The sequence below is a fragment of the Mastigoproctus giganteus genome, chromosome 13 (assembly GCF_048544385.1).
Source record: "Mastigoproctus giganteus isolate SK-2022 chromosome 13, ASM4854438v1, whole genome shotgun sequence".
Taxonomy (NCBI): domain Eukaryota; kingdom Metazoa; phylum Arthropoda; class Arachnida; order Uropygi; family Thelyphonidae; genus Mastigoproctus; species Mastigoproctus giganteus.
In genome coordinates, this window is record NC_143587.1 from 48,674,737 (window position 1) to 48,701,913 (window position 27,177).

General features: G+C 35.6%; 1 protein-coding gene across 2 annotated transcripts in view; it reads left to right on the top strand.

The window, feature by feature from the left end:
- Positions 1-26,752, top strand: part of LOC150076020 (uncharacterized) — a 42,083-nt gene extending 15,331 nt beyond the window's left edge. The window contains exons 5-8 of one of the 2 annotated variants that reach the window (XM_090387533.1): positions 11,807-11,922; positions 13,786-13,891; positions 21,656-21,711; positions 26,286-26,752. In XM_090387533.1, coding sequence (XP_090243659.1) covers positions 11,807-11,922; positions 13,786-13,891; positions 21,656-21,711; positions 26,286-26,438 — 431 coding nt within the window. In that variant the 3' untranslated portion in view covers positions 26,439-26,752. The remainder of the gene's footprint in view (positions 1-11,806; positions 11,923-13,785; positions 13,892-21,655; positions 21,712-26,285) is intronic. The other variant, XM_090387534.1, reaches the window with a different exon arrangement.
- Positions 26,753-27,177: the final 425 nt, after the last annotated feature.

Sequence of the window (27,177 nt, forward strand, 5' to 3'; positions counted from 1 at the left end):
CTTGTATTCTGACTTGGTTGACTGTTTCTGTATCTGAAAATTATAGATCGGCACATTCATTGAGCAGGAATTTACCTCACCGGTTTGCAGGACATTTCTTGGCAATACACTGGGTATATCATCTCTCTCTCTCTCTCTCTCTCTCTCTCTCTCTCTCTCTCTCTCTCTCTCTCTCTCTCTCTCTCTGTCAGACAGAATTCGAGAATGAAGTCTGCATGATTCTGGGGACAAAATGGTGTTAGCTACACCATGTGGATCTTGTATGGGTATTAATGAAACATGTTTCACAGCACTTTGTAAACAATTTTACAGGAAATTCTGAATTGTTGTGGAATCGCTCTGATATTAATTAATGCTGCTAATACGTGTCATTATTGAACATGGGTATTGTGATTTCAAAAACATCTTGCTAAAGTGGATACCATCTTTTGCCGTAGACTATAGACAGATTACCTACCATTTAAAACAGTGACGTAGCAAGAGTTGGGGCGGGAGAGGTCCGCCTCGGGTGCCAGCTAGAAAGGGGTACCATCACTTGAAAATACAAGAAGGAAAGTATTAACTTTAACAAAATAATTTCAACTTTTTTTAAAAATTTATCTCTATCCGCTTAAATTTACAGTTGTTAGTTGAAATTTTTATTTGACACAATTTAATTAACGATACCTTGATTTTTATATTAACTGACTGCGACTGTAATACTTCAGTTTAAATTTTTGGTATGTTATTAAGACACATAAAACTGGGGATAAAAACAATATTCAGCCTTTACAAATGCGTTTAGTTTAACTCCTTTTTTGTTTTACAAAAAAGGAGTTAAAGTCTTTAAGTCATTAAGTTAGCACCACATTTTTGGTGAGCGGATTTATACAGTGGTGTGCAAAACTTCAGGACCAACACTATTTCTAAAGGTTACAACCACAAAATCTTTACTTAAGGTACTCTTTACTGATGAGAGTAGATTCAGTCTCAGCAGCGATTTTGACGTCAGCTGATCTGGCGAGAAGTTGGCACACTGTATCACCCCACAAACATCACTGAAAGGGATCGATATGGCGGTCGAGGTGTTCTCGTCTGAGGAGGCGTTATCTTGGATGGACGTACACAACCCCGGATACTGGAAGGCGGTACTGTAACCGGTGCACGCTACTGCACTGAGGTAATCCTTCCCCATGTGCGTCTGTTCCGAGGTGCCATTGGCCCCGAGTTCGTGTTTATGGATGATAACGCCACACCCCATCGCACTGCAGCTGTTGATATGCTTTTGGAAAGTGAGGACATTATGTTCTTATGGATTGGCCTGCCCATTCCACCGATCTAAATTTCACTGAACACAAATGGGACGCTCTGGGGACGCCTGGCATCACGTCCACACCCACCAGAAAATGTTCACCAGCTGAAGATGGCGCTGACAGAGGAATGGACGATGTTGCCGCAAGAACTTATCAACGTTGTTCTAAGTATGGACAGGCGGTGCAAAGCCTGCATCGACATTAGGGGCGGCCATATATATCCTACTGAGGACCACCTCTTCCCTTTGTTCCATCTTTGGCAGTGATGCATTTGTATCATGGCAGCCAGTGCTATGTTGCCATTTTTAAATAAAGTCCCTCTGTACCGTTTTGTTTCCGTTGTTGTTTCCTTCATCATTTCTGAACATCACGAGGTTCTTTTGGTATGCTTTTCCCGTATCCAGGCCACTTCTATGAGAAGATACAGGTGAAAACCTGACTGTTCCTTAAATTTTGCACACCAGTGTACGAAGTATAAAGGCGAGCCTTCCTATATCCTGAAAGCTCATTTTTCATTTTGATTTCTACTTATTTTATATTTTACGGATATTTTATATTGAACTTCTTTATATAGGTCCCTACGTATAAGTACAAAATGAAGCGAAATCGAGCCAGCGGATTTTAGCAGAGAAAAGCAAAGAAAGCAAGAGAAGAAATTATTCAAGCAATGTCTGTATCACTGTTGAAGTATCTTGCACCTTCAACATCTAGTGCGATTGATATTCAACGTGATAAATTAGAAGAGCAAGTACAAGAGTCATCTTCTCAAGAAGATCTAAGAGAGAAAGTTATTCACCCACTAATGGAGAAGAATCTAGTGAAAATACACATGAGCAGAGAGAAAATTCTGAAAAAGAAGAGGAAATAAACATATTTTTAAAGTATTCCGAAGTCGCTTTTTGGCCTATACCGGTACCAGATAACTTGACAATTTATTTTATTAAGAAAGGGAGTGAATATTTACAAAACTTCCTCGTTTTATAAGACACTGCCAAACGGAGAAAAATTTTTGAGAACATGGATGGTTTATTCACCATCATCAGGAAATTTATTTTGTTTTTGCTACTCTTTTCATTTGAGAATAAAGAAATCGACACATCCAACTTCATTAAAAATTGAAGGAAATTAAACCCAAAGCTTTCTGACCAGTTTCTGAACAGTGGGCTCCGACAGTTTTTAAATTCTGTACAGTGGGATCAACTGACGATGTTACCAACAGTAAATTCTAAGTGGGAAGCATTCAAGGAATTAATCCTGGATGCTACTAAAAGTTTCATACCTATTAAGAAATATTGTTCAAGGTTTAGGCCTAAATGGTGGTCAAATGAACTAATGGGACTCGTAACAGAGAAGAAAAATGCATGGGATGCATATAAATTATCAAGCGACTTAGAAGCCTATGGCAGATATAAGTTAATCTGTAATCAGGTCACAAAGAAGGTTCAGCAGGCGAAGGCAGATTACGAGAAATTCTTGGCAAAAGATGCTAAGAAAAACAGCAAGGATTTCTTTACTTATATAAACTCTAAAAGGAAGGGGATGAATCTGATTGGTCCACTTGACATCGATGGTTCGACTGTTGATGATCCTGCTCCGATAGCAAACAAACTGAATGAGTATTTTGCATCTACATTCACACGTGAGGAATTATTAAGGTTTGAAAATGGCAGAAGGTTATCAAATTGTAGCAGGATACTTAATGATTTTGTAATAACTGAGAGCAAAGTGGAAGAGAAACTGTTGAAGTTAAACGTAAGAAAGCACCTTGGGTGGATGGGATCTATCCAGTTATATTAAAAGAGGCGGCAAAGCAACTAAGCAAACCCTTAGCCATTATTATGAGAGCATCCTTGGACTCAGGGGAGGTTCCCACGGACTGGAGATGTGCAAATATATCCCCAATTCACGAAGGGGGATCGAAGGGTGACACGAGTAATTACAGACCAATTAGTTTAACTTCTGTTCCGAGTAAAATAATGGAGTCGCTGGTTAAAGATGCATTGCAGGATCATCTAGACAAGACTGCAGCAATAATTCAGACACAGCATGGGTTTGTTAAGGGAAAGTCTTGTCTGACAAATTTGATAGGATATTATGATGTGGTTACAAAGGAACTGGATGCAAAAAATAATTTTGATATCATATATTTGGATTTCAGGAAAGCTTTTGACACTGTTGCGCATGGAAGACTATTGTACAAATTGGTATTAAGGGCAAGTTGCTACAATGGATAAAAGGATGGTTAAGTGCGAGAAGAGAGAGGGTGGTAATCAATGGGTGCTGCTCTTCTTGGACTAATGTTATTAGTGGAGTCCCACAGGGTTCGGTGTTAGGTCCACTGTTGTTTTGTATATTTATCAATGATATTGATGAAGGTATATCAGGCTTAATGTTGAAGTTTGCAGATGATACAAAGGTTGGCAGGGTTTTTAATGACAGTAATGGCAGTGTGCTACTGCAACAGGATCTAGATAATTTGGGAAGATGGGCTAAGAAGTGGCAACTGAAGTTTAATCTTGACAAATGCAAAGTACTGCATATGGGTAGAAGTAACCCCAGAGAAACGTACCAACTGTGTGGTACTACACTTAAGGTAGTAGAAAATGAAAAAGACCTGGGAGTAATTGTGCAGGCAGATATGAAGTTTTCTGAGCAATGCAGACAGGCTGCCAGGGCAGGTCATGGGGTTTTGTCAATGATATATAGGAATTTTGCTAGCTGGAAAAGGAGGTGATTATCCCTCTGTATAAGGCAATGGTCAGGCCACGCCTTGAGTACTGCGTACAGGTCTGGGGGCCTCATTTTAGGAAGGATGTAGATTTACTTGAGCGTGTACAGAGAAGGGCAACAAGATTGGTGAGGGGAATGAAGGGATCCTCTTATCAAGAGAGGCTTAAGTTCTGCAAATTGCAGTGGCTGGAGACTAGGTATCTGTGCAGTGATCTGATTGAGGTGTATAAGGCCTTGAATGGGTTCAGCACGCTGAATTCTGATGGGATCCTTCCACTTGTTCAGATTACCAACCTAAGGGGGCATAAATTCAAATTAAGAAAGGACAGATGTAGAATAGATGTGCGGAAATTTGCCTTTAGCCAGCGGGTGGTTAATTGCTGGAATAAACTTCCATCTGTCGTTGTGGAAGTTGATAGGTTGAATAAATTTAAGGAGGAACTGGACAGGCATTTGGAGGGAATGGTGTGATTTTTTTTTTTTTTTTTTTGGCTGATGCTGCATAAGCTCATACATTTGCTTTCTTGCATCACATGCCACTATTACTACTACTACTACTACCATGAAAATAGTGAAAAGCATCTCTCATGTTTGGAGAAGTGGAAGACCTTAAGTGCAGGGTTGTAGTTTCCTAAACTATTAACCACATTCATCAACAGTACTGGATAAAGTAAAAAAAAAAAAAGTGGAGAGAGATTTTTCATCGGCTTTCAGATGTAATCTTATTTCTGGCTCATCAGATCTTCTTTTTCGTAGACACGATGAATTCACATTTTCTTCAAATAAAGGAAATTTTAGAGAAATAGTAGAGTTGCTATCAAATTATGGCCCTATTTTGAAAGAACATTTTTAAGAATTGAACGTTCATCTGATAGGAAAGAACCTTCATATTTATCGCCAGAGATTCAAAATGAGTTTATTAACATTTTACGAAATTATGCGAGAGAAAAAAAATATTAGCCGATAATATAAAACAAGCTAAATATTTTGGAATTCTATTTGACCGTACACCAGACTTATCCCGCACTGACCAAATGTGTGAAGTAATTAGATATGTTCACATTGTAGGTGAAAGGTTGAAGTGAAGGATTAATTTTTAGGCTTCTTCCCCGTTGTTGGAAAAACCCCTGCCGAACTCACAAAAGAAATTTTGAATAATTGAATGATGGACTGGGTATAAATCTGTGCCGTGGTGAAGGCTACGACAATGTGGCGACGATGGCAGAAATTCATGGCGGTCTAAAATCAAGGATCTAAATCAAGGGATCTAAAATCAAGGAAATTGATCCCAAAACGTTGTTTGTACGTTGTACTAACTACTCGTTAAATTTATGCGGAGTGCATTTATTTGCAAACGTTTCATCATGCGTAACCTTCTTTGGAAAACCTTTATTCTTTCTTTTCAGTCTCTTCACACCATTGGCAAATAATGGGGGGAAAAAAACAAAAAAAAAAAAAATACTGGAATGACAAAAAACTAAACCTATTACATTAGAGTCACCCGGCAAGTTATTTCATATATCCATGTCTGTAAATTGCATGTGTTTTCTGGTCGATTTGCCTGTTTTTCTGGACGAAAAACCCCAGTTTCTGGAGAAAACCTTGCTCTCTACGCCTGAGACCGACTCAGCTACGGAGTGAAAGAAGCTCATAAAATTCCTCTCGTCATCGACGGGATTCGAACCCCGGCCTTTTCCATCCAGTGTGGGGATGACGGTGACGATCCCCCTGTGCTACGGCGCAGACATACAGGATTGAGAGTCAAGAGACTTGCCCAGACAAGTTGGAGGGTACATTATGAATTTGTAAATATGGTCAAAATAATTTTTGAAAAAGTAACTTCCGGTCTACAAACATTGTGCGAATCTCAAGAGAATATAGGTACCAGAGACACCGCTGAAATTTTATTATCATCCATATGTGATTTTTCTCTTCTAAGTTATCTTTCTTTCAGGCACGAAATTCTATAAGAAGTTAACTTTACACTAAATATTTCCAAACAGCCGAAATAAGCCTAGAAAAATGTGTTGTAAAGTTACAGACCTTAAAATTATTTATTAATGAAGAAAGAAATAAAATTGCAGAAAGGGCTGTTCAATTTGCAAATACAACTTGTGAGGAAATGGGCATTTCAATAGGAAGAAAAAGGATAAAAAAATAAATGCCAGGAGAAATGACGAAGGAAGCTGGACTGTCAACTTCAAGAAGAATTAAAAAGAGCAATGTATGAATGCCGATAGGCAGGTTAGATTAGGATATGTGGCGCTCGGGTGCCAATCGCAATTTCGCCATCCCTTTAAAATTTTCTTCATACGTGTATGTAAGTTTCAGGTTTTCAGGCGACCCTTGAACGTTTACGCCCGGGTGCAGTGTACCCCTTTCGCTCTCGGGACAGCCCACCCCTGTGGATAGTTTTCGTCGAGAACTGAAAGTTCGTTTAAAAGTGATGGACGAAATTCTTTCAACATTTGCCATTATTCAACTGTATACAATTTGGTTGTGAAGAAAGAAAAATATGAAATGCATATTTCAAAGCGGACCAAAATTTTCGATGAATTTCGTCATGAAGAAGTTGCATTAGAAATTGGCCGACTGAGGCGTCACTTGCAAGCTGCAAATATGGTAGATGACTTTCATCAACCGGTGAAATACCACCACTTTGCTTATTGGAGGCTTGAAGTGGTGAAACCCATGTTTAGTCTCTAGAGCAAAGTTTCCGGCATCCCCCCCCCCCCAATACTTCTCCTCCAACCCATGCACGGTACTAAGTACTATAGGTTTTGATAACTTTCGTGTTTGGGGTTTTCATAAAAAAAAAATATATATATATATAACTGTGAAGGAAGCAAAACAGTGGACAGCTTTGCAGTTTGTAGAGTTCGTTATAAAGTGGGGATTTTTCTGAATCTCTACCAAATTTATTATTATGTTTAACACTGTGTGTATCTATAGCTTCTTGCGAAAAAAGCTTTTCCAAATTAAAATTAATTAAAAATTACTTCTGCCCATCAATAGACTAGAATTCAGCGTTTCCCAAACTTTTTCAGTCACAGAACACTTTTCATCTCACAATATAAATAAGATCTTTATTGTACAGTTCACCGGTACACGCAGGTACCACGACCATACAATACCCTTCACGGCACCATGCCAGGGGTTATATTGACGGAACACTTACATCATAGAGAAGAAGTAAGATAAATTACTACTCTGACTTACTGATGATATTTTAAGGAGTCCTTCTTATGTGCTGTGATGTAATGACTAGATCGTGGATATAGCTTAGCTTAATTTTTCAGCACTCATCTCATAGTAATCTGCTTAGTTGGTTGAAAGTTTTGCCACGTGCATAGTGGTAAAGAGATTCTAATAACTTACGGGGATTATAAATTTAAAAAAACTAAGTTATGGGCTTTAAAAATTTTTCCACGAAAGGAAAGTGCACCTTCCATTCTATGGTTGTCTAATTAAAATAAATTAAATGAAGTGAGATAAAAGCTAATAGCCGCGCACGAGCGACTTTCGAAATCGTCTTCAGTTGGCTAACTAACCACTATGCACGTGGCAAAACTTTCAACTAACTAAGCGGATTACTATGAGGTGTGTGCTGAAAAATTAAACTAAGCTATATCCACGAACTATTCTGACTTACACTTTTGATAGCCTCAACATCTCAGCCCTTCTGAATCTCCTAACCAATTTCTTTCGGATCAAAGGTGACGTTTTCGCTTTTCTGCACTCGCTCCTCCGGAACAGAACAGTGTACTTCACTCATCGTAACCTCTGCTATACCCGATCCATCAATGCTGGTGTGCCGCAAGGTGGCGTTTTATCGGGGTTACTTTTTACAGCCCTCCTTATTCCGTTTGTGTGTAACAGAGATGATGTCATTACCTACGCCGACGATATAAAGTTCCTAACGGAAATACCACCATCAGCCGACAGGGGAGTGATCACATCGGAAATCTGTAATAAGATCACAGCTTTCTCTAGCCATCTCAACCATTTCGGTCTCAAACTGAACCCCCAAAAATCCGTTATTATGGTTTTTTCTCTGAAGAAGTGTCCCACATTCATACAACCCTCACTGGAGGGCGCAATTATTCCAAGTGTTACTAAACACAAAGATCTCGGTGTAACCTTCGACCCAAACCTTAGGTTCAACTGTCACATCGAATGTGTTCTACGCAAGATCAACCGAATGCGCTGGATTGCCCGTCAACATCTTCTTCATAACACAGACGCAAGAACCACAATCAGATATCTGGAAACCATTGTGTATCCTACCTTTCTGTATGCCTCTGAAATATGGGCATCCGCAGTACCTTCTCTCATGAAGCCCATCTTCGCCAGTGAATACTGGATATTGAAGTGGGCAACCCACAAACATCGACTCCCCCCTCAGCAGAGGACCACCAGCATGGCCGACCAACTCCAAATCCCACGGCTGCCTCAAATAATCAGCATGAGGAGAACTGTGACCACAGTCAAAATGCTGGTTGGCAAAATCAACTCCCCTGACTTCTGGGATATATGCCAGTGGCATGTTCCACTTCCGTCCTTACGAGCCACCCCTCTTCTTCAGCTACAACGGAACAGGCTGAAGATCAGTGACAGATTCCTACCTGGACAAGTACTTCCTACAGTACAAGCCCTGCTAATGATCGGAGTTGACCTGCAGAAATTCGCTTCTGATCGCAATTACAGGCGCTCGTTGGCCGAACTTGTTCCCCTTTTGTTTGGCCCCTGATGTCGACTCATACTGATATCTCCATCTTCTATCTCCTATGAGGTGCATAACGGCACGTCGCAGGAAAATCGACGAACTGTCTTCACAAGAAAATGCAATACCGAACAATAATGTGGCACTGTGAAATTTTCTGACTTGTGTGAATATGCTTAAATATGTGCTTTGTACATATGAACGTGTACATACCTTGGTGTACTGTCTGCCTCACAACTATGTACATACTCATATCTATTGAATGGCTAATGCTACGTTTTTAATTGTTATGTAATATTTTATACTGCACAAATTTTTATACTGTACATATTTTTATATTTCTATATCATTGTCAAGCCCCTGGCCTCCTGGCTGTGGCGGGCACATTATTGTATCTTTACTGTACAATAAAGATTTTCTTCTTCTTACATATTCACGGAACGCTGACGAAACAGAAGTTTAGCGGGAACCAAAGAAGTGTTGCTAATATTTCATTACATATGACGCACTGTGCATCAGGAGCATCTTTATTTCCAACACATGTAAAGCCGAAATTCAAATAACTGTCATTATACTTTCGTTTTGGTATTTTATTAGTTGGTTCCTGTTTTTTCACTTCGGATTTTTGTGGAACAAAAGGCTGCGATTGTTCATCCTCACTTTGAAGTGTGACAATATTGTTTTTTTTTATTTTATTTTTTTTATTAGCGCATCGGCTTCTGTGGCCATAATGCATCTCCCAAAGTTTTTTTTTTTTTTTTTGCATTTTACTCTGATCCAAGTCGGAATTCGAACCCGCGACCTTTGGGTTGCCAGGCAGACACTTTACCCACCTGGCTAGCCCGGTCGGCGACAATATTGTGCTCGTTTTCATCGACCACAGTTGCACTACTAGAAGTACTTTGCTTCTCGTTTTAAAGTTCATTTTTTCAACCACAAATCCATGGTAACATATTTTAATAATAATATTTCGAAAGACTAATAATTATCAAAAAAAAAAATTTAAACAAGGAAGTGAGTTTAGTTATGATATCGGTTCGCTTCCTCCTCTCATTCAAACCGTGTACTCCAGGCTAAATCGCATACGATTAGATTACTACATTGCTACTTTTTCGTAAATGGCATTACCTCTACGCATACTTTTTTTATGCAAAGTCCGCCAAAATAAAGTGTTCCGCGGTCTATTTGATTATTAGTCTATGCCAGTATATTAATAACCGGAAAAAAAAGTTAAAAATTATAATGATACAAAAGTGGTGCCCGCTACAAATGTGCAAAATTTATTTATTTTATTTTTTAAATTATTAATTACGATTTTTTGCAGAACGCTTGTTCACATCTCACGAAACACTAGTGTTCCGCGGAACACAGTTTGAGAAAGGCTGGACTAGATTATCGAATCTAGCCATATTATCTATTGAAAATGAATATGCCAGTAAAATTAATTTTGATGAGGTTATCGATAAATTTGCCGAAATGAAGACACGAAAATTGAAATTATAAATCTCTTTTGTTATTGATTTTCACGTTTTATATCTCTTTGTTATTATATTAAATACTATATACTGTATATGTAAAAGAATAAGAGAAGTTTATCCCTATATGATACGTAGAACACTTCTGTACGATATTCTCCAGAAATTAAAACGAATATAACATTATAGTAAAAAATTAAGTTGAAAACAATTAAAAAATCGAAAATATTACAATACAGTAAAAAAATAAATTGAAAACAATTAAAAAACATAGAGCGCAATTAAAAATTAAGTAATTAAAGATTGAGATCAATTGAGTAAAATATTGAGATCAATGTAGAATGTATTGAGCATCACAGCTCTGGTTTATACTATTAAATACTATGTAAATACATTATACTTTATTCACTGAATTTTTAACGTTCCTTGCAAAATGTTCCTTAATTTTCTATGATTTCTTAAATTCAATTAAGTTTTAAGACTTTTTTTTTTTTTTTCAAGTTGATAACATTATTTAGGGGATGACACCAGAAGGATCTGCCCCGGGTGCAAAAGACCATAGCTATGCCTCTGATTTCAAAATTCTTCATTGTGTTGCCCAACCATTTTTTAAACGGTGGTGTTGTTGGTACTTTCCTAAATCCTTTCAAAAAGTGATTCTCGACGAGTAGTCAAGGAAATAGTATTGTAAAAGTAACTGCTTCCAAGTACCATGTTGACTTTCTCTTCCTTTTTGAGATCAGTTGCCTTTATGGTCATTTCACGGACATGTCAACGGTATCTGATTTGCATACCTACAGTGCTAATTTCTTCCATATCTCTTTTTTGGAATTAATATGCTTTCCTACCATTCATTTCCACATGGTCTGGGATGTAACCGATTCGAAACTCCACATATATGTGTTAACCGGTTTCAGTCTACAAAAATATTATATGAAACTATTTTATTAAAACTGTCACAAACATGTAATATCTAGGTTTAATATAATTGTAAACATTTTTGTGAATATCATTAATTATTACACTGGCTTATCTTTGTAATGAAAGAAGGAATGAAAAGAAAAGTTTGAAGGGCTCAGGGCCACTATTGATGGAGATATAAACAGTATGACTGCACTGGGCTTCATACTCTCAAAAAATATGTTTTTTTTTATTATGACAAAGTTTATTGTTAAATGTTTTGAATAATTCAGGTTCCACAGACACTTTAGACTGAACTTCTCAATTTTCTGACCTGATTCTGACTGAACATAAACTATGTTGCTATCAAATAAATCTTCCTACAAGACTCCCTGATCATGGTGAAAAAGACCCGAGTTCAAATCCCATCAATGACGTAAGGAAGTTTTATGATCCTTTTTCACAATGTGCCTGAGTTAGTTAGTCTCAGGCAAGGGTAGCATGGTTTTTTCTTCTGGACACTCAGATTTTTCATCTAGCAAACAGAAAATCAACCTCAGAACACACGCAATTTACAGATAATAAACACGGAGAAATATGGCCTTAGTTGCTGATGCTCCTAAACCCAACAGCAATTCCCTAATGCAGTAGTGGAAAGAACTAATTTATTTTGTTTATTTCTCTAGTTGTCCTTTCTAAACAAATGTTGAAATATAAAGTACAAGGCAATTTCCTGTCTCAGACATATATGGCAACAGTTCTTACATTTGCTGGACTATATTTCATGACATATCGACTGAAAGTAAGTAGGTTATAGCATGAATTAAATATTTTTACTATATAATGAAATTCGTTATTACTTTTATTGCAGTTAATAATACAAATTTGATATTTATAATGGGGTGTACCATTAATGGCACATAATCAGCACAGGAAGTGATTCTTTCACCAAAATTAATCCAAAAATGTTTTCAAACAGTTTATTTTATTTGATACTTATGTAACAAGATATTTTCAAAGTTTCAGCAAGTCACTCCAGAATGAGTGATTTGTATTGAAAATGCAGTTCAAAGATGCAGTTTTCTTTATAAATCACAGATGCACAGACATCCCCCAATATGCAAAATATATTCTTGTCAAGTGTAACATATCACCTGTTGAGTATTTAAAAGAAAGCAATTCCAGTTTGTGAAGAAAATGGAAGGGCTGATGCAACAGTACAAGGATGAGGACATCCCGATGCCAATACTATCAGGTGACTTTCACAAACGCTAAAGAAGGAGTCAGCATTGAGGCTGTGGCTGATGAAAACAGGGTGTAGGACATGTTCAGTGCTAAAGCCTGACATTGAAGAGCAGTAGCATCCGATTTGAAAACTAGTTCGTATACACTAGCCCAATGGTTAGGGCCATAAAAAATCAAATAACCAACCAGCAATGCAACTCAATGGTCAGGAATTAACCATACCACCATTTATCACATTATGAGAAGAAATGTTTGCATCCATATTTTTTATTTTTATGTTTTAATTTTTATTTATTTGAAATAATAAAAATTAAAAAGGGTTATGAGTATTAAAATTTTTTTAATACTCATAACCCTTTCTATTTAATTTTATTCCGATCAAATGCAAACAACTCAAGAGTTCTGTTAAAAATAAGGTATTCTAAACTGTTCCTTTTTTGTTAATATTTTCTCAGAAGGTTAATCTCTAAAAAAAAAAAAGAAGTAATTTAAATCTATAAAATAAAGAAGTCATTTTTATTATTTCTTATATGTAGATAGTTCCCTCAAAACTATGGCAACACTGGTGTTTGAAGACACCATATCCAGCAAGGCCAATCTGTGTAGTAGAGTGTATGTACTGTAGTGTGATGTCAGTTTGTGTTGAGTGATTGGCAACTTATCCCAATATTAGTAATAGTATTAGTAGTGTCAAATGATACAAGAAAGCTTATAAAGCTTATAAAGCATCAAAAAAAAAAAAAAAACCTTCCCACATTACTTCTCCATCCCTCCAATAATTTGTCTGGTTCTTCTTTAAATTTATTCAAATTACCCATTTCAACAACACCAGATGGAAGTCTATTCCACAAATCAACTACTTGCTGGCTGAAGACAAATTTCCGCACATCTATCCTGTGACCATCCTTCCTCAGTTTTAATTTATGCCGCCTCATGTGCATAGTCTGAGGAAGAAGTCCAGTCCTTACTCAATCCATTCAGAGCCTTAAACACCTCAATCAGATTGATCTCCTCTCAGTCTGGTCTGTACATGCTGCAATTTGCAGAAGAAGCCCTTCCTGTTAAGATCACCCTTTTGTTCCCCTCACTGATCTTGATGCTTTTATATGGAGTATAAGAGCATCAAGATTAGTGAGGGGATTAGTATGTTGTACAATTCATTGCTTACTGGTTTCCATCCCTGCCTTGTGGAGGTGGGCTGTTTCCTACAATAATATCATACTGTTTTATCAGCATTTTCTTTCTAATTATGAATAGGAATTGTTTACAGAAGTGACGTTTTGTAATTCTGACAAAAAATAAAAAATAACTCACTAGGCACTAAAATAATTGTTAGTGTTTTTTTAATTGCTGCTTATGTAAGAAAAGGAATAACATATCTTACCACTATTTTTTTTCCCTTGTCCAATTATGATATTAGCCCACTGCCTGGGAATTTGAGAGTCAGGATAAGATGGAAGATGTTCCAGCATTTATACAATTTATTAGGATGTTGTATTTGTCTGTCTCTGCTGCTACACTTTGTGGTAGGTATATTGTGTTTTCTTTAAAATTTATTTTTAGAAGAAGACAGTCAATTTCTTGAATATTTTAATTTTTTTTTTGTTTTACTACAAAGGTCAGCATAATTGCATAATCAGTGTTAAGTGCAAATATTGAAAAGGAAAAGCAAATTATTGTGATAGCTACTTGAGCTGAAGCTTATAAGCTTTGAAAGCTATTAACTAATAACTGGACGGACCAGTGAAGCTGTTAACCACCGAAGCTCTGAAAGCTATTAACTAATAACTGGACAGACCAGTGAAGCTGTTAACTACCAAAGCTTTGAAAGCTATTAACTAATAACTGGACACACCAGTGTTTTTGAGATATTATGTGTGCACTCAGTTGAATGGAGTAAAAAGTAACCTTATTTATGACTATTTTTGCTATGTAATTCAAAATTGTTCTCCTTTTGATGCCCTTTATTTTCGATCTGTTATGAATGCAAATCCATCCACTTTTTAATATTAAAAAAACATATTTTAAATTATTTTTTTTGAAAATAAAACACCCTTTGCAACACTTGAGACATTTTTCATTACCTCTCTTATCCAAATAGTTTTAAATATTATCTCCCTTATTATTTTGGCTGACAGTAAACTAAATGTCATTTGAAACACCGATGTGCTTCAGCAACTGTACAGCAACTTCCATAATGCAAAGCCAGAGAGTGCAATGATTGGAGATTCTGCCCTAAAATGTTAAAAGTGTATGCTTCAATAATTGGAAATGAGAGATGCTGCTAATATCAAATTTGTTTTTCAGCATATGCATATAATTGTGCAGTGAAATATGAAGTTTGTTGAGCAGTGCAGAGGGGCTGCCAGGGCAGGTCACGGAGTCTTGTCAATGATATATAGGAATTTTGCTAGCAGGGACAGGGAGGTGATTATCCCGTTATACAAGGCAATGGTCAGGCAACACCTAGAGTGCTGTGTACAGGTCTTGAGGCCTCATTATAGGAAGGATGTAGAGTTGCTAGAACAAGTACAAAGAATGTCAACAAGATTGGTGAGGGGAACAAAGGGGTGCTCTTACCAAGAAAGGCTTAAATTCTGGAGAGTAGGCACCTGCGAGGTGATCTGATTGCGGTGTATAAGGCTTTGAATGGGTTGAGGTGTATAAGGCTTTGAATGGGTTGAGCAAGCTGAATGCTGATGGGATTCTTCCTCTTGCTCAGATTACGAACCTGAGGGGGGCCACAGATTCAAATTGAGGAAAGACAGTTGTAGAATAGATGTGTGGAAATTTGTCTTTAGCCAGCAGGTAGTTGATTGGTGGAACAGACTTCCATCTTTTGTTGTGGAAGTTGATAGCCTAAATAAATTTAAGGCTGAGCTGTACAGGCATTTGGAACGAATGGAGGGGTGAAATGGGTTTTTTTTTTTTTGGCAGAATGCTGCATAAGCTTGCTTTCTTGCATCGTATGCCTCTGATTATTACTGATAATAATCTTAATTACTGATAATAGGCTTAACTGAACCTTGCATTTTTTTTGTTTGATAATTAACAGATTCTGGAATTTTCAGTAGAGAAATCAAAGAAAATACTTTTGTTGAAAGGTTTGGGGAGTTTTAACTTTGTGTACTGAGTAAACAAAGAGCATGAAATAATTTGTGGTCTCCAAGACCCTGCATGACTGGTTCCAGATTAAAATAAATATCTTCCTCATCATGGTTCAGTAAGAATTGGATAAAGAAATTTAATAAGGTAGGATCACTAAATGATAAATCTTAGTCAAGCATACTGAAACATACAGGATTTATGTATGCAAAATAAGACATTCATAAAATTTGAAATGTTTCTATATGTAAACATGCTTAGAAAATTTAGTGTTTAAACCTGTCGCAAAATAACCATTGTCTTAGGTTGAAATTTTTATTTATTTATTTTTTTTCGGTAATGATTACAACAATGGTTCATTGAATTCAGGTCTAAAGCAGAAATAAATTTGGTACAAATCTCATTCACAGTGAGTAGTTTTTTCCTCCCAAAATCCTATAGTTGTTCTTTTTATCAACACTTTGAAATTTTAATCCATAAACAAGTACCCTTGCATAAAGTATGCCAAAACTCTTTAAATTAAAAAAAATAATAATAAAAAAAAATATATATATATATATATACACACATACATACACAATAAGTAATATACAGGCTGTGTGGAAAAAGGGCAAAGAAATGAATAAATAAATGAGGACAGAAGTAGAAAAGGAAGGGGAGTGGAAGGAATATGTATCATATGTATCTAAAAATTTTTGAATATATTAAATATAAGGCAAATATAGCCAAACTCATAAGCCAATAAATAATAAATTTAGACTGGCACCATTTGACTGTGCCAAGACCAAAAAAAGTGTGAACTATCACAAATATGATACAATAAACCAATCACAAAAGAAAAATATATAAGGAAAATCAAAGCAAGTAACAAATAATAGATGATGGTTGTATCTAATCTCATCAGAGGGCTCCTGAACACAACAGTCTTGAATATTACTGCATTTCAAATGTAATGCAAATCACTGCAACAAATAACAGACGTTCACTTAAATGCCAGCCAGCTGAAGCAATAATATTACACCATGGAAGCCCTAATGCAGTAACCAGAGAGACAAGAAAGCTTAAAGGCTAAACTGCAGATGAAAACAGACTGCTGAAAATATCTATCTATCTATATATATATATATGTGTGTGTGTGTAGTAGAATTAATAAGTCTGTTGAAACGTGCGAAGATGGATGCATATATATATATATATATATATATATTATTTTATCTTTCTATTGTGGTTTATTGTGTTTATTTTCTTAATTACGGGTGTTTTCTACTCATAGGTATTATGGTTAATACATTACTGGTCTTTAAGCTAGCCTAAACTCGGTTATCTTAAATGCCCAGGGCCTATTCATTTTTTATTTTTCAACTTGTTACGTATTGCTAAAGAAATTGTCATATTAATTATAGATGAAAAACTGTAGCAATACTACTTTATGACAAAATGATAAAATATTAAACATTTTTATACATTTATTGTATTACATCTTTATACATTTTTGTATTACATCACATGGTCGTCAATCCCCTACTTCATCGGGGGCTTTGAGCGGATTCTATCACAGTTGCTGTAGAAATTATGGGATATTAATTCGGTTCATAATAAATTTATAATAAATAATACCTATTTAACTAATAGCAATGGGAAAGGGACAAAAATGGGATTTAAAAGAAACTTAGAATTCAGTATCGGACAAAATAGCAAAGCTGTGATAGATACAAACAGAAACGGGTAAGTAAGTAATGCATTACATCGAATGGACCGTCAATCCGCTCAAAGCCCCCGATGAAGTAGGGGATTGACGACCATGTGATGTAATACAAAAATGTATAAAGATGTAATACAATAAATGTATAAAAATGTTTAATATTTTATCATTTTGTCATAAAGTAGTATTGCTACAGTTTTTCATCTATAATTAATATGACAATTTCTTTAGCAATACGTAACAAGTTGAAAAATAAAAAATGAATAGGCCCTGGGCATTTAAGATAACCGAGTTTAGGCTAGCTTAAAGACCAGTAATGCATTAACCATAATACCTATGAGTAGAAAACACCCGTAATTAAGAAAATAAACACAATAAACCACAATAGAAAGATAAAATAATAATATGTACTCTGTTCGTACCCGGGCATTGCTAAAACAGCTACCGGGACAACAGAAAAATCTAGAAATAATTTAAGGAAAACCACTATAAAAGTATATTAAAAGTAAAATACAACATAAATTATCATATTACTAAAGAATAATATATATATATATATATACATCAATACTTCTCTAAAGCAGGCACCACTGGGTCAGAAGAAAGTATGCGGGCTAAGATAAAGAAAGACAACACAAGAACGATGAGAGAAGTCGGATAACTTATGCAGAAAATTAGTTTCCCGACACCGGACTCTAGCGCTGCTTGCTCGGTAAACGGATGGTAGTGTTATCGGTCTGGAGCCAAAATCGAGAAGGGTATATTGATTGACAGGTAGGCGTGGCAAACGATGAAATTCTTGGTGGTGGGTGCGACAGACGACAAGCTACTGTGTAGTCATTGGTTGGCATTATAATGTGTATTTATGAGTAAAGAATGGTGCATAATAGTTTTGTGATGAACGGTAAACAGGTAATATTAGCGATGAATCTTTTCTTCCATCTTTTTAAAGATGGAAGAACTTTGTAAGGAAAATTAAATGTTGGTTAATTTTTTGATGAAAACTAAATTAATAAAAGTTTCATTCTGTTCATTTTTATGTTCTTCATTATGTTTTTTTCTCATTATTAAAAGCAGATTTTTGGAGTTCAAGAGTGTTTTTACTATATTGTTGATTTAGGTTTAGTTACGAAAAAAGGAAAAGGTTTCTTTATTTTTCGTTATATTTCGTAACCTGAGCTTAAATGGTAGGTTAGGAAATAATAGGAAAAGAAAGAACGATTCTCTCTCTCTCTCTTTCTATATATATATATATATAGTGAATAGCTATTGAAGTGTTGATTGACGTTATGATACATGTGTATCTGCACGAGTGTCTTTAAAAATAAAAGTACAGTAGTAAAAAATTCATATTTTGTTAATAAACAAACAATTTATGCACTAGTCCACCCATGATTCTAAAGAAAAAAGGTTAGGTTATGCCCTCCATTTTGGGAGGGGTTCAACTTCCATGGGATTCAAGTGGAGGTAACCAGACCTTTTTTCACTATTGGGGAATATTGAACAAGAAAATAAAAATACAGTAATAAAAAAATTTATTTTTTTATGAATGTACTTCTAAATATGACTGTGATTCTAAAGAAAAAAGGTTAGTTACCCCTTTCACTTCGGGAGGGTTCAAGCTCCCATGGGATTCAAGTGGAGGTAACTGACCTTTTTTAACCATTATGGAAAGTGTTCATTAAGCCAAGTTACCATTAGTGCTGAGTGCTACTAAACTGATGTTATCGTGTGTTGTCTTTGTGCAGCACATCATTTGCCACGCCTACCCGTCAATCAATATATCATTCTCGACTTTGCTCCAGACTGATAACACCTGTCTGTTTACCGAGCGAGCAGCGCTAGGGTGCCATATCAGGAAACTAATTTTCCACATAAGTTATCAGACATTTCTTGTTGTTCTTGTGTTGGCTTTCTTTACCTTCGCCCTTTTTCTTTTAATTTGACAGGAGAAAAACCAGCTTTTTTTAAGCAACCTTCACCAGGAGCTGATTAATTCAGTTATAGTGAGAAAGAAGCCCAAAAATATTTCTGCCCTTTCCAATCCAGATTGACTTAATCCTGTTGTTTTTCAATCCCAGGTCGAAACTGTGGTTCGAAAATTCTGCAGTGAAAGTGTTAACAGACATTGGCTCAATTCACCAATCACACAAAAATTCTACTTGCTAGACATTTCCTCCACAAGAGAAACTATGTTTGTTTGCATTGCTATAATTTGTCTGCACTAGCCTACTATGCACTGCATAACATGTAAGATATAAAATATTGCTTCTTATTGTGATAATGCATATAGGATTGTATACATAATATGTATACAGCATACAGAATGAAACAAAATGACAGATCAAGTTGTTTATCAACGCTTAGCAGTAATGAATAAAAATTGAATTGTATTTAGTTCTAATTTTTATCCTACATCATCCCAACATTCAAATTATTTATTATTATTATTAGCCATATGGTGCAAGGAAGCCTGAGGCTTATGCTGCACCAGCCAAAAAAATTCCCAAGTTACCCTGAATCTTGCTCTCTCAGTTACCCTGAGAGAGTAAGAGTCACAAGTAGAAAGGAATCACCAAGAAAGAGAAGAATGATGAGATCCAGCTCAGGACTCTGGGTGTGCCGAGCCCATACTCACCAGATGTGAGCCCCTGGGGTGGCATAAGTATTAACAACAGCTTACCAATGGCATGCCTGTGAAAAATTTTCTTTTGACATTTGTGAAGAAATCAAAAAAGAGATCAAGAGAGAATATTAAAAAAAAAAAAAAAAAAATTACCAAAGATCTTGTCTGCAAATCATGGCTGAACAGACGAGTTAGTTTTTAAGTCCTGTACATTATCATATACACTCTTTTTACTACATGGTTGTTTTGCAGAGTATATTATTGGTGTTGATAGTCACTTTTATAAATGGAAGTTTCTCTTTCAGTTCATACTGCTGTTAATCAGGAATGTAACATTTGGATTTTACCACAGAAAGGAATTAAAATAAGTGAAATATACTATTGATGTATTTGCAGTGTAGTGGTGGTTGTTTTTGTCAAAAACCGCTAATGAATTTATTCAGGAGTAATGCATTAGTTTGAATGTGAATTCTGAAGCAGCTAGTTAACAACCACAAAGAACAACTGGTGTTAGGATGCTGTTTAAAGTCATCTTGGGGATATCTTTTCATTATTCAGTACCAGTGTCATTTAAAGAAGCTTTTTGACTTTTAGCAATAACTCTAGTTATTATAGTGCATTAAAGGTGACATGCTTCAGAAGTGGATTATTGCCACAGATGAAACATGGCTGTGCCATTCTGTCATTGAAAGCAAGTGGCAGAGTGCATTAGAAGCACACAAATTCTGCACAGAATAAAGTGAAACACCCAACCTACTGGTATGAAGTTACTGGTACTAAGTGCACGACAATGCTTCCTGTCACTAGGCTTTGGTAATCATGGAGACAATAAATTATTTAGGTTTTGAATTTTTGTAATGCCTAACATGTATAGCCTCTTTAAATTACTGTGTGTATTCCACACTGAAAAATTATTTGAAAGGATGACACATTTGGGACAAATAATGATGATATCCATGCAGTTGAGGAGTGGTTGTGTGACGAAGATATATGCAAGTAAGAAGGGGGAGTTAGAAAGATGATAGAACATTGCATCATCTGATGCAACGTTCTATTAGTTCTTAAATAGCTATAGTCTCAAAAGCAACTGGTGTCATGCTGTAAGCTGTATATAGCATGAGTCAGAATAAATCTTCTGAACATATTTTCTAAACGATTACAATTACATATAATAATTATGATATAATAGATGAATATTTCAACACCAACAGATAAAAAAAACTGTAATTGATTTTCTTTTAGCCTGTCTGGAAGCTAATTGGCCTTGTAGCAGTTTAGGGGTGCTCTTATGAAGAAAGGCTTAAGTTTTGCAAATTACAGTGTCTGGAGACTAGGCACCAGCGAGGTGATCTGATAGAGGTGTATAAAGCCTTGAATGGTTTGAGCATGCTCAATGCTGATGGGATTCTTCCTCTAGCTCAGAATAATCACCTGAGAGGGCATAAATTCAAATTGAGGAAAGACAGATGTAGGATAGACGTGCGGAAATTTGCCTTTAGCCAGAGGGTGGTTGGTTGGTGGAACAGACTTCCATCCCTTGTAGTGGAAGTTGATAGCCTAAATAAGTTTAAGGCTCAGCTGGACAGGTATTTTGAACGAACAGAGGGGTGAAGTGGAAGTGGGTTTTTTTTTTTTTTTTCTTGCATCAAATGCCTCTACTAATGCTAATGCTAATGCTAATGTCACTAGACCTGCCAATGTATATCACTCCAGAGCATCAGAGAGACCTAGCTCTTGGAACACAAGATTACACAAGTATCCTATAAATTTGCAAAAATGGTATATAAGCATAGGAATTATGACTTTCATTCCTTTAGGTGAACTATTAGTTATTGATGTTGATTTTCTTTTCTGTAGGAGCTGCCAATGTACAACCTAGAGCCTGGTATGTTACCCTTATCTTGTGCTTTCAGGTAAGTGTTTCGCTCACATTCCTCAAATGTACTCTGTATTTTTTAAACAGTTAAATTCGTTGGGCCATTTCACAAATATTTAATATGATTTACCTTTTTGAACACTCCTCCCTCCAGTAGCATTCATAACATATTAAATCTCTTCCCCATTATGTAATGAAATATTCCAATTCAACCCACATTGTGTTTTATTTTTGTAAAATATCTGTTAATGTTCATGTGATTAATCACTTCCCACTGTAACACATCATAACATTATGTGATCCTTTTCCCCTCCTTGGGTTAAGTAATCAGTGAATGATCCGATACATAAAACAGATGTATAAGCATTTGTATAGCTAATATTAACGTTTTATTGTTATAATTAGAATTAATCATATTATAATTAAAATTGAAAATCAATATTAACATTTAATTTATTTGGTAATTAATTAAAGGAAATGAATAATTAAACCAATTTACTATTATCACAGTTCACTTCTTGACTTGATATGACCAAAAAAATTTTGTTGAAATAAAAGAAATTAAGGGAGGGCAGTATCTAAACAGTCTGATAGAGCAACTATTGGGAAATCAAAACTAATTGCAAAGAATAATATCGATGTTATTTATTGTACATATTCAGCACTACACTGCATTGAATTTGGGAAATATATTGGAAGGTGCCAATGAATGTATAGAAAGCTAGCTGAGACAATATTACGTCCTCTGCAGCCAGTGCTTTCAAAGGGTGCAAAATTTATAAATCAAAATACAATACAATAAAAGTAAAATGGAATGAAAATTATATAAAGAAGGAAATTTCAGGGCCTCATTTTGTTTCTTTTTGTTCGCCAAAGCCTTGGTGAACAAATAACCAAATCCTGACATAGGGTTTGGTTGAGAGGTTGTGTCCCTATACTGTAACAAACTGATGTACTTACCAAGTAAAAAATTGCAGAATAAAAGAAAGAAAGCCATGAATCAAATCAGAAAATATTCCCAGATTGGCCCTTTTGAAGGAAATGGAAATTCAAATGATGTTAGAACAAAAATTAAGTTTTCAGAAAATTTACTGTGAAAAAAATTTTTAAATAAAATAAATAAATAAATATACATGTGAAACTGGAATATTTCATAAACCAGCCTTAGCTAGAAAATTTGAAACATAAATAAGCTTTAAAAATGGAACCCTTCCAGTGATAAAGGGAAGACTAACTGAGAATAGCTCAGACTTCAAAAGCTATTGGTATCATACAGTATGAGTTTGAATAAAACTTTTGAAATATTCTCCAACAGACAAAATATATTTCCTGCTGAAAGTATATAAGAGGACATATGTTGAAGGCAAGTCTGTTTTGTATCTACTGCTGTTGTGGCAGACAAAGTGTACAATAATTGTATAGCACAGATCAAAATGCCTTATCTGTGAAGACAGTTTTGCTCAGGACCCTGGGTGTGCCAAGCCCATACTCACCAGATGCTTCTGCTAATACCTAGGAAACTGTGAACATTTGGTTATAAATGGCCATTGCTTTTTATGGACCAGTGCCACATATAATCCCAGAGGACTTACCAAGAAGGAATTCCCAGGATTGGGTTTGGTTGGGTTGGATTGTTTTTGTTATTTGTTAATTACATTGATTAATTACAAGCTATTATTAGTTTGATTTTGAAGCTTTTCCAATGATAATAGAGTAGCCAACGTGGTTATACATGGTACTACTTTGGTTAGCCAAAGTAGTACAATTTCTATATTTTCCATACTCTTGGCATATTTTTTTGAATTTTTTTTTTAGCATGTTTACAAATTTGCTGAAAGCTACAGCAAAGTCAAACATGAGAATATTTGACCTGAATAAATAAATTCTAGGATGAATTTGATTCAGTGGTATAGGAAGAGAAGGGAAAGTTTTTTCTTTATTGAGATGACTATCCAAGCTTTATTACAACAGTACATATTCTCTAATTATAAAAGCCATTTTATTAATCGTTTCCTTTTATTACTATTACCGACATTAATTTTAGCTACTATCTACTAATCTGACATTAAAAAGCTCTTTTTTTTTAATATTGTATTATTAATAAGCATGCCAACTGCACCAATTAAAAGAAAACTGTAAGGCTTACAGAACCTACAGTTAAAGAAAACAAGAAATAAAATGAATTGCGTCAACAATTACATGTTATTTAACTTAAAGTCTGTCAACATCAGTTAATGCAACTTTGAAGCTTTGCCAATGATGTTCTTTTCCAAGCATTGCAATTTCTTTACGAATTCTTTTAAATCTTCCTTTGACTATTGCTATTGGATAATGTTCTTTTTCTAAATTAAAATGAATAAAAAAATCATTTTCAGTATACAGTGTCTCAGAATAGTTTGTCGTCACATTTAGCAGTAATAGCCATTGAAAATGAAATATAACCTTGACCTTCAAAGAATTATTAGAAAATTTTCATTAGCAAAAATAAGAAAATTTAAATTTAGTTAAATTAGTGTTGATGTTATTAATTTGATTTTACTCTTATTTTATATTCAAATAAAGCACTTATATAATTAATAAACATTCATTTTTAAAAAAAAAAATATTGCTGTATTGTATATTATTTTGTATATACTGGGTATTTATAACACATGGGATGTACATTCAGGATTGATTCTGGACTGGAAAACAGTTCATGTAAATGTATGTCTGATTCTGAATGGTTAGGGAGCTATGGGTGTTTAAATTTAAAAAAAACATGGCTGAGGAGTTTTAAATAATTTAATAATAAACAGGCAGGGGCAGGCTGTTCCGAGGATGCAAAGGGTGCATTGCACCCGGTTGCCAACGTTCAAGGGTCACCTGAAAATCTGAAACTTACATACACATATGAAGAAAATTTTAAAGGGGGGTGCCAAATTTCATTCACCCTAGGAATGCCCCTGTAAACAGGAATAAGAAAATATGTATCTAGTGCAAATTTTACCAGAATATTTTCTAGTAATAGGATGGCCAAGGAACAGTATGGCTTTAGGCCTGGCAGATCGATGGTGGATCTAATTTTCTGCATCAGGCAACTGATGGAAAAATGTTATGAACACAATAAAGAATTATAGATGGCATTTTTGGACATAAAGAAAGCATTTGATGCCATCAAGAGAGAGAGAAAGTGTGGGAGGTTTTGAGAAAATTGGGGATAGAGGAATATCTTGTGGAGAGAATTGAGAATATGCACTCCAACATGGTGAGCAAAGTAAGAACAGTGATGGGGTTGACAGAGATCTTCAAAATAACATCAGGTTTGAGGCAAGGAGGTGTCCTGCCGCCACTACTGTTCATAGCTGTCACAAATGATGTGCAATGTAGAGTGGCGGAACAACTTGGACAGCATTATAGCCATAGCAGCTTATGCAGCATTAACCCCCCCCCATAACAACAACAACAACAACTTAGACAAGACCAGACGAAAGTCATGCTCTTCGCAGATGACCTCTGTATATGGGGAGAGAGCAGGGAACAAGTGCAACAGCAAGTTGATATGTGGGCTAGAGCCAATGAATTTGGACTGGTTTTCAGTCAGGAGGAGTGACGAGCCTGATGGATACATTACAATGGTAGGGAAAGAGCTAAAAATGGTTAACAACTTCAGGTATCTAGGAAGCACCATCACAAAGACTGGAGTGATAGACAAAGAAATAAGTAGAAGGATACAAGCGGGTGGGAATTTCTATAGGCAGACGAGATCTGATCTGGAACAGGAACATATCACTGAAGTGTAAGAAGGCTATATACCAGACCTATTATGTACCAATTGTGATGTATTCATCTGAAACTGGACTATAAGAAGAAAGCAGAATGCAGGGGGCAGAAATGAGATTTGTGAGTAGCATAGCCGGAAAGACAAAACCAGGAAATCAGGAATGATGTGATTAGGGAGAGAATTCAGGTTGAAAAACTCCAGAATAGGATTCAAAGGTTCCATTTGAAATGGTTTGGACATGTCAAGATGATAAACGAGAGGTGTTTACCAAGAAGAATGTTTGATTTACAATTAAGGGACAAAATACCACTGGGGAGACCAAGAATGAGGTGGAAGTGCATGATAATGACCAATGTCATTAAGAGAGGGGAAAACTGGAGTGAAATCAACGACGGAGAGAAGTAGAGACAGGGCATGATGGCGAGGCCTCATACTTCGACCCGTGGAATAGCAGAATGATGACAGATGATGATTACTAGTAAATATTCTAGATATGTGGCATATTCTCATTTATTTTTTATTGTATCATTATTTTTTAAATTTTACATTAAAGTAGATTACTACCTATGTTCTCAGTGCACTATTTGAGAACCACTGTTGTACCATTACTATCTGCCCGTTATTTTAACCCTAAATATAAACGGTTATTGAATTAAAATTTATTTGAATTAAATGTGTGTGTACGCTCATGTATATATACATAACACATGCTTTACTCATATGGCTATCATTAATATATACTGATAAATATTAAAAAAAAAAAATAGTGTATACTCTTGAATCTTGCTAATAAAACTGTTCTTTTTATGATTTAGGTTTTTTAATTATTTTTATTTCTTTTATTATATCAGAGTCTGATCAACTTTGTCTACTTTGCTTCTATACTGGCACAGACCATCGGAAATTATCATAGTTACACAGTACAAGTAAGAAGAACTAACTCTGTTCAGCACAGTCTCATGACATCGTATCGTAGTAGGCATAATACAGAGAGTGTACCGTGATTATGAAAATGTTGCCTCCTCATCTAGACAAGCAGTACTAGGTTATAATTCAAGAACATCACACCATGCAGTAGATATGGTTAATTTTGTAGCATTGGTCATAACTGTAACAGTTGTTTTGCAACAGATTTTAAATTTTTTAACAAACAGTGTTTTATGCAACAAAGAACATATGTATTTCATTGCCATGCCATGTAACCTATTTCAGAGTTGTGCTTGAATGGCTGTTACCGAAAGAATGGAGTCATCTGACCTTGTTTCCTATTGGAAAACTAGTGTGTATGTATTTCTCTTATCGTATCAGGGAACTACAAATGACCAACAATAATTCCTAATTTTCCATTTTGAACATTGAATGGTCCTAAATGGTGAGCTGAAAATACATACTTTTTTAAAAGTCTGTGTCTTTGTGATTATTATCACAAAAGTTGATTTTCTTTAGTTACATTGGTCAGCTATATTATTTTCGGCCCCGGGTGCCAAGCATTTCCGTGGCCAAGCGATTCTCGTGCGATTGAAAAGCGTTTTCCTCTAAGCGACTAGGTTCTCTTTTGTTTTCTCCCTTGATTATTAAACTTTTTCGTTAAGTAGCCCTTTTTCTTAAAAGCACTAAGAAGAGAGCCCAGAAGAAGGAAAGAACCTTTTTCTTTAATTAAATTAGTCTTACTAATTGTACTAACCTATACGCTTGGCCACAAGCGGCACTGCTCCTGCCTCCCCGTGGCGGGGCCGGTAATCT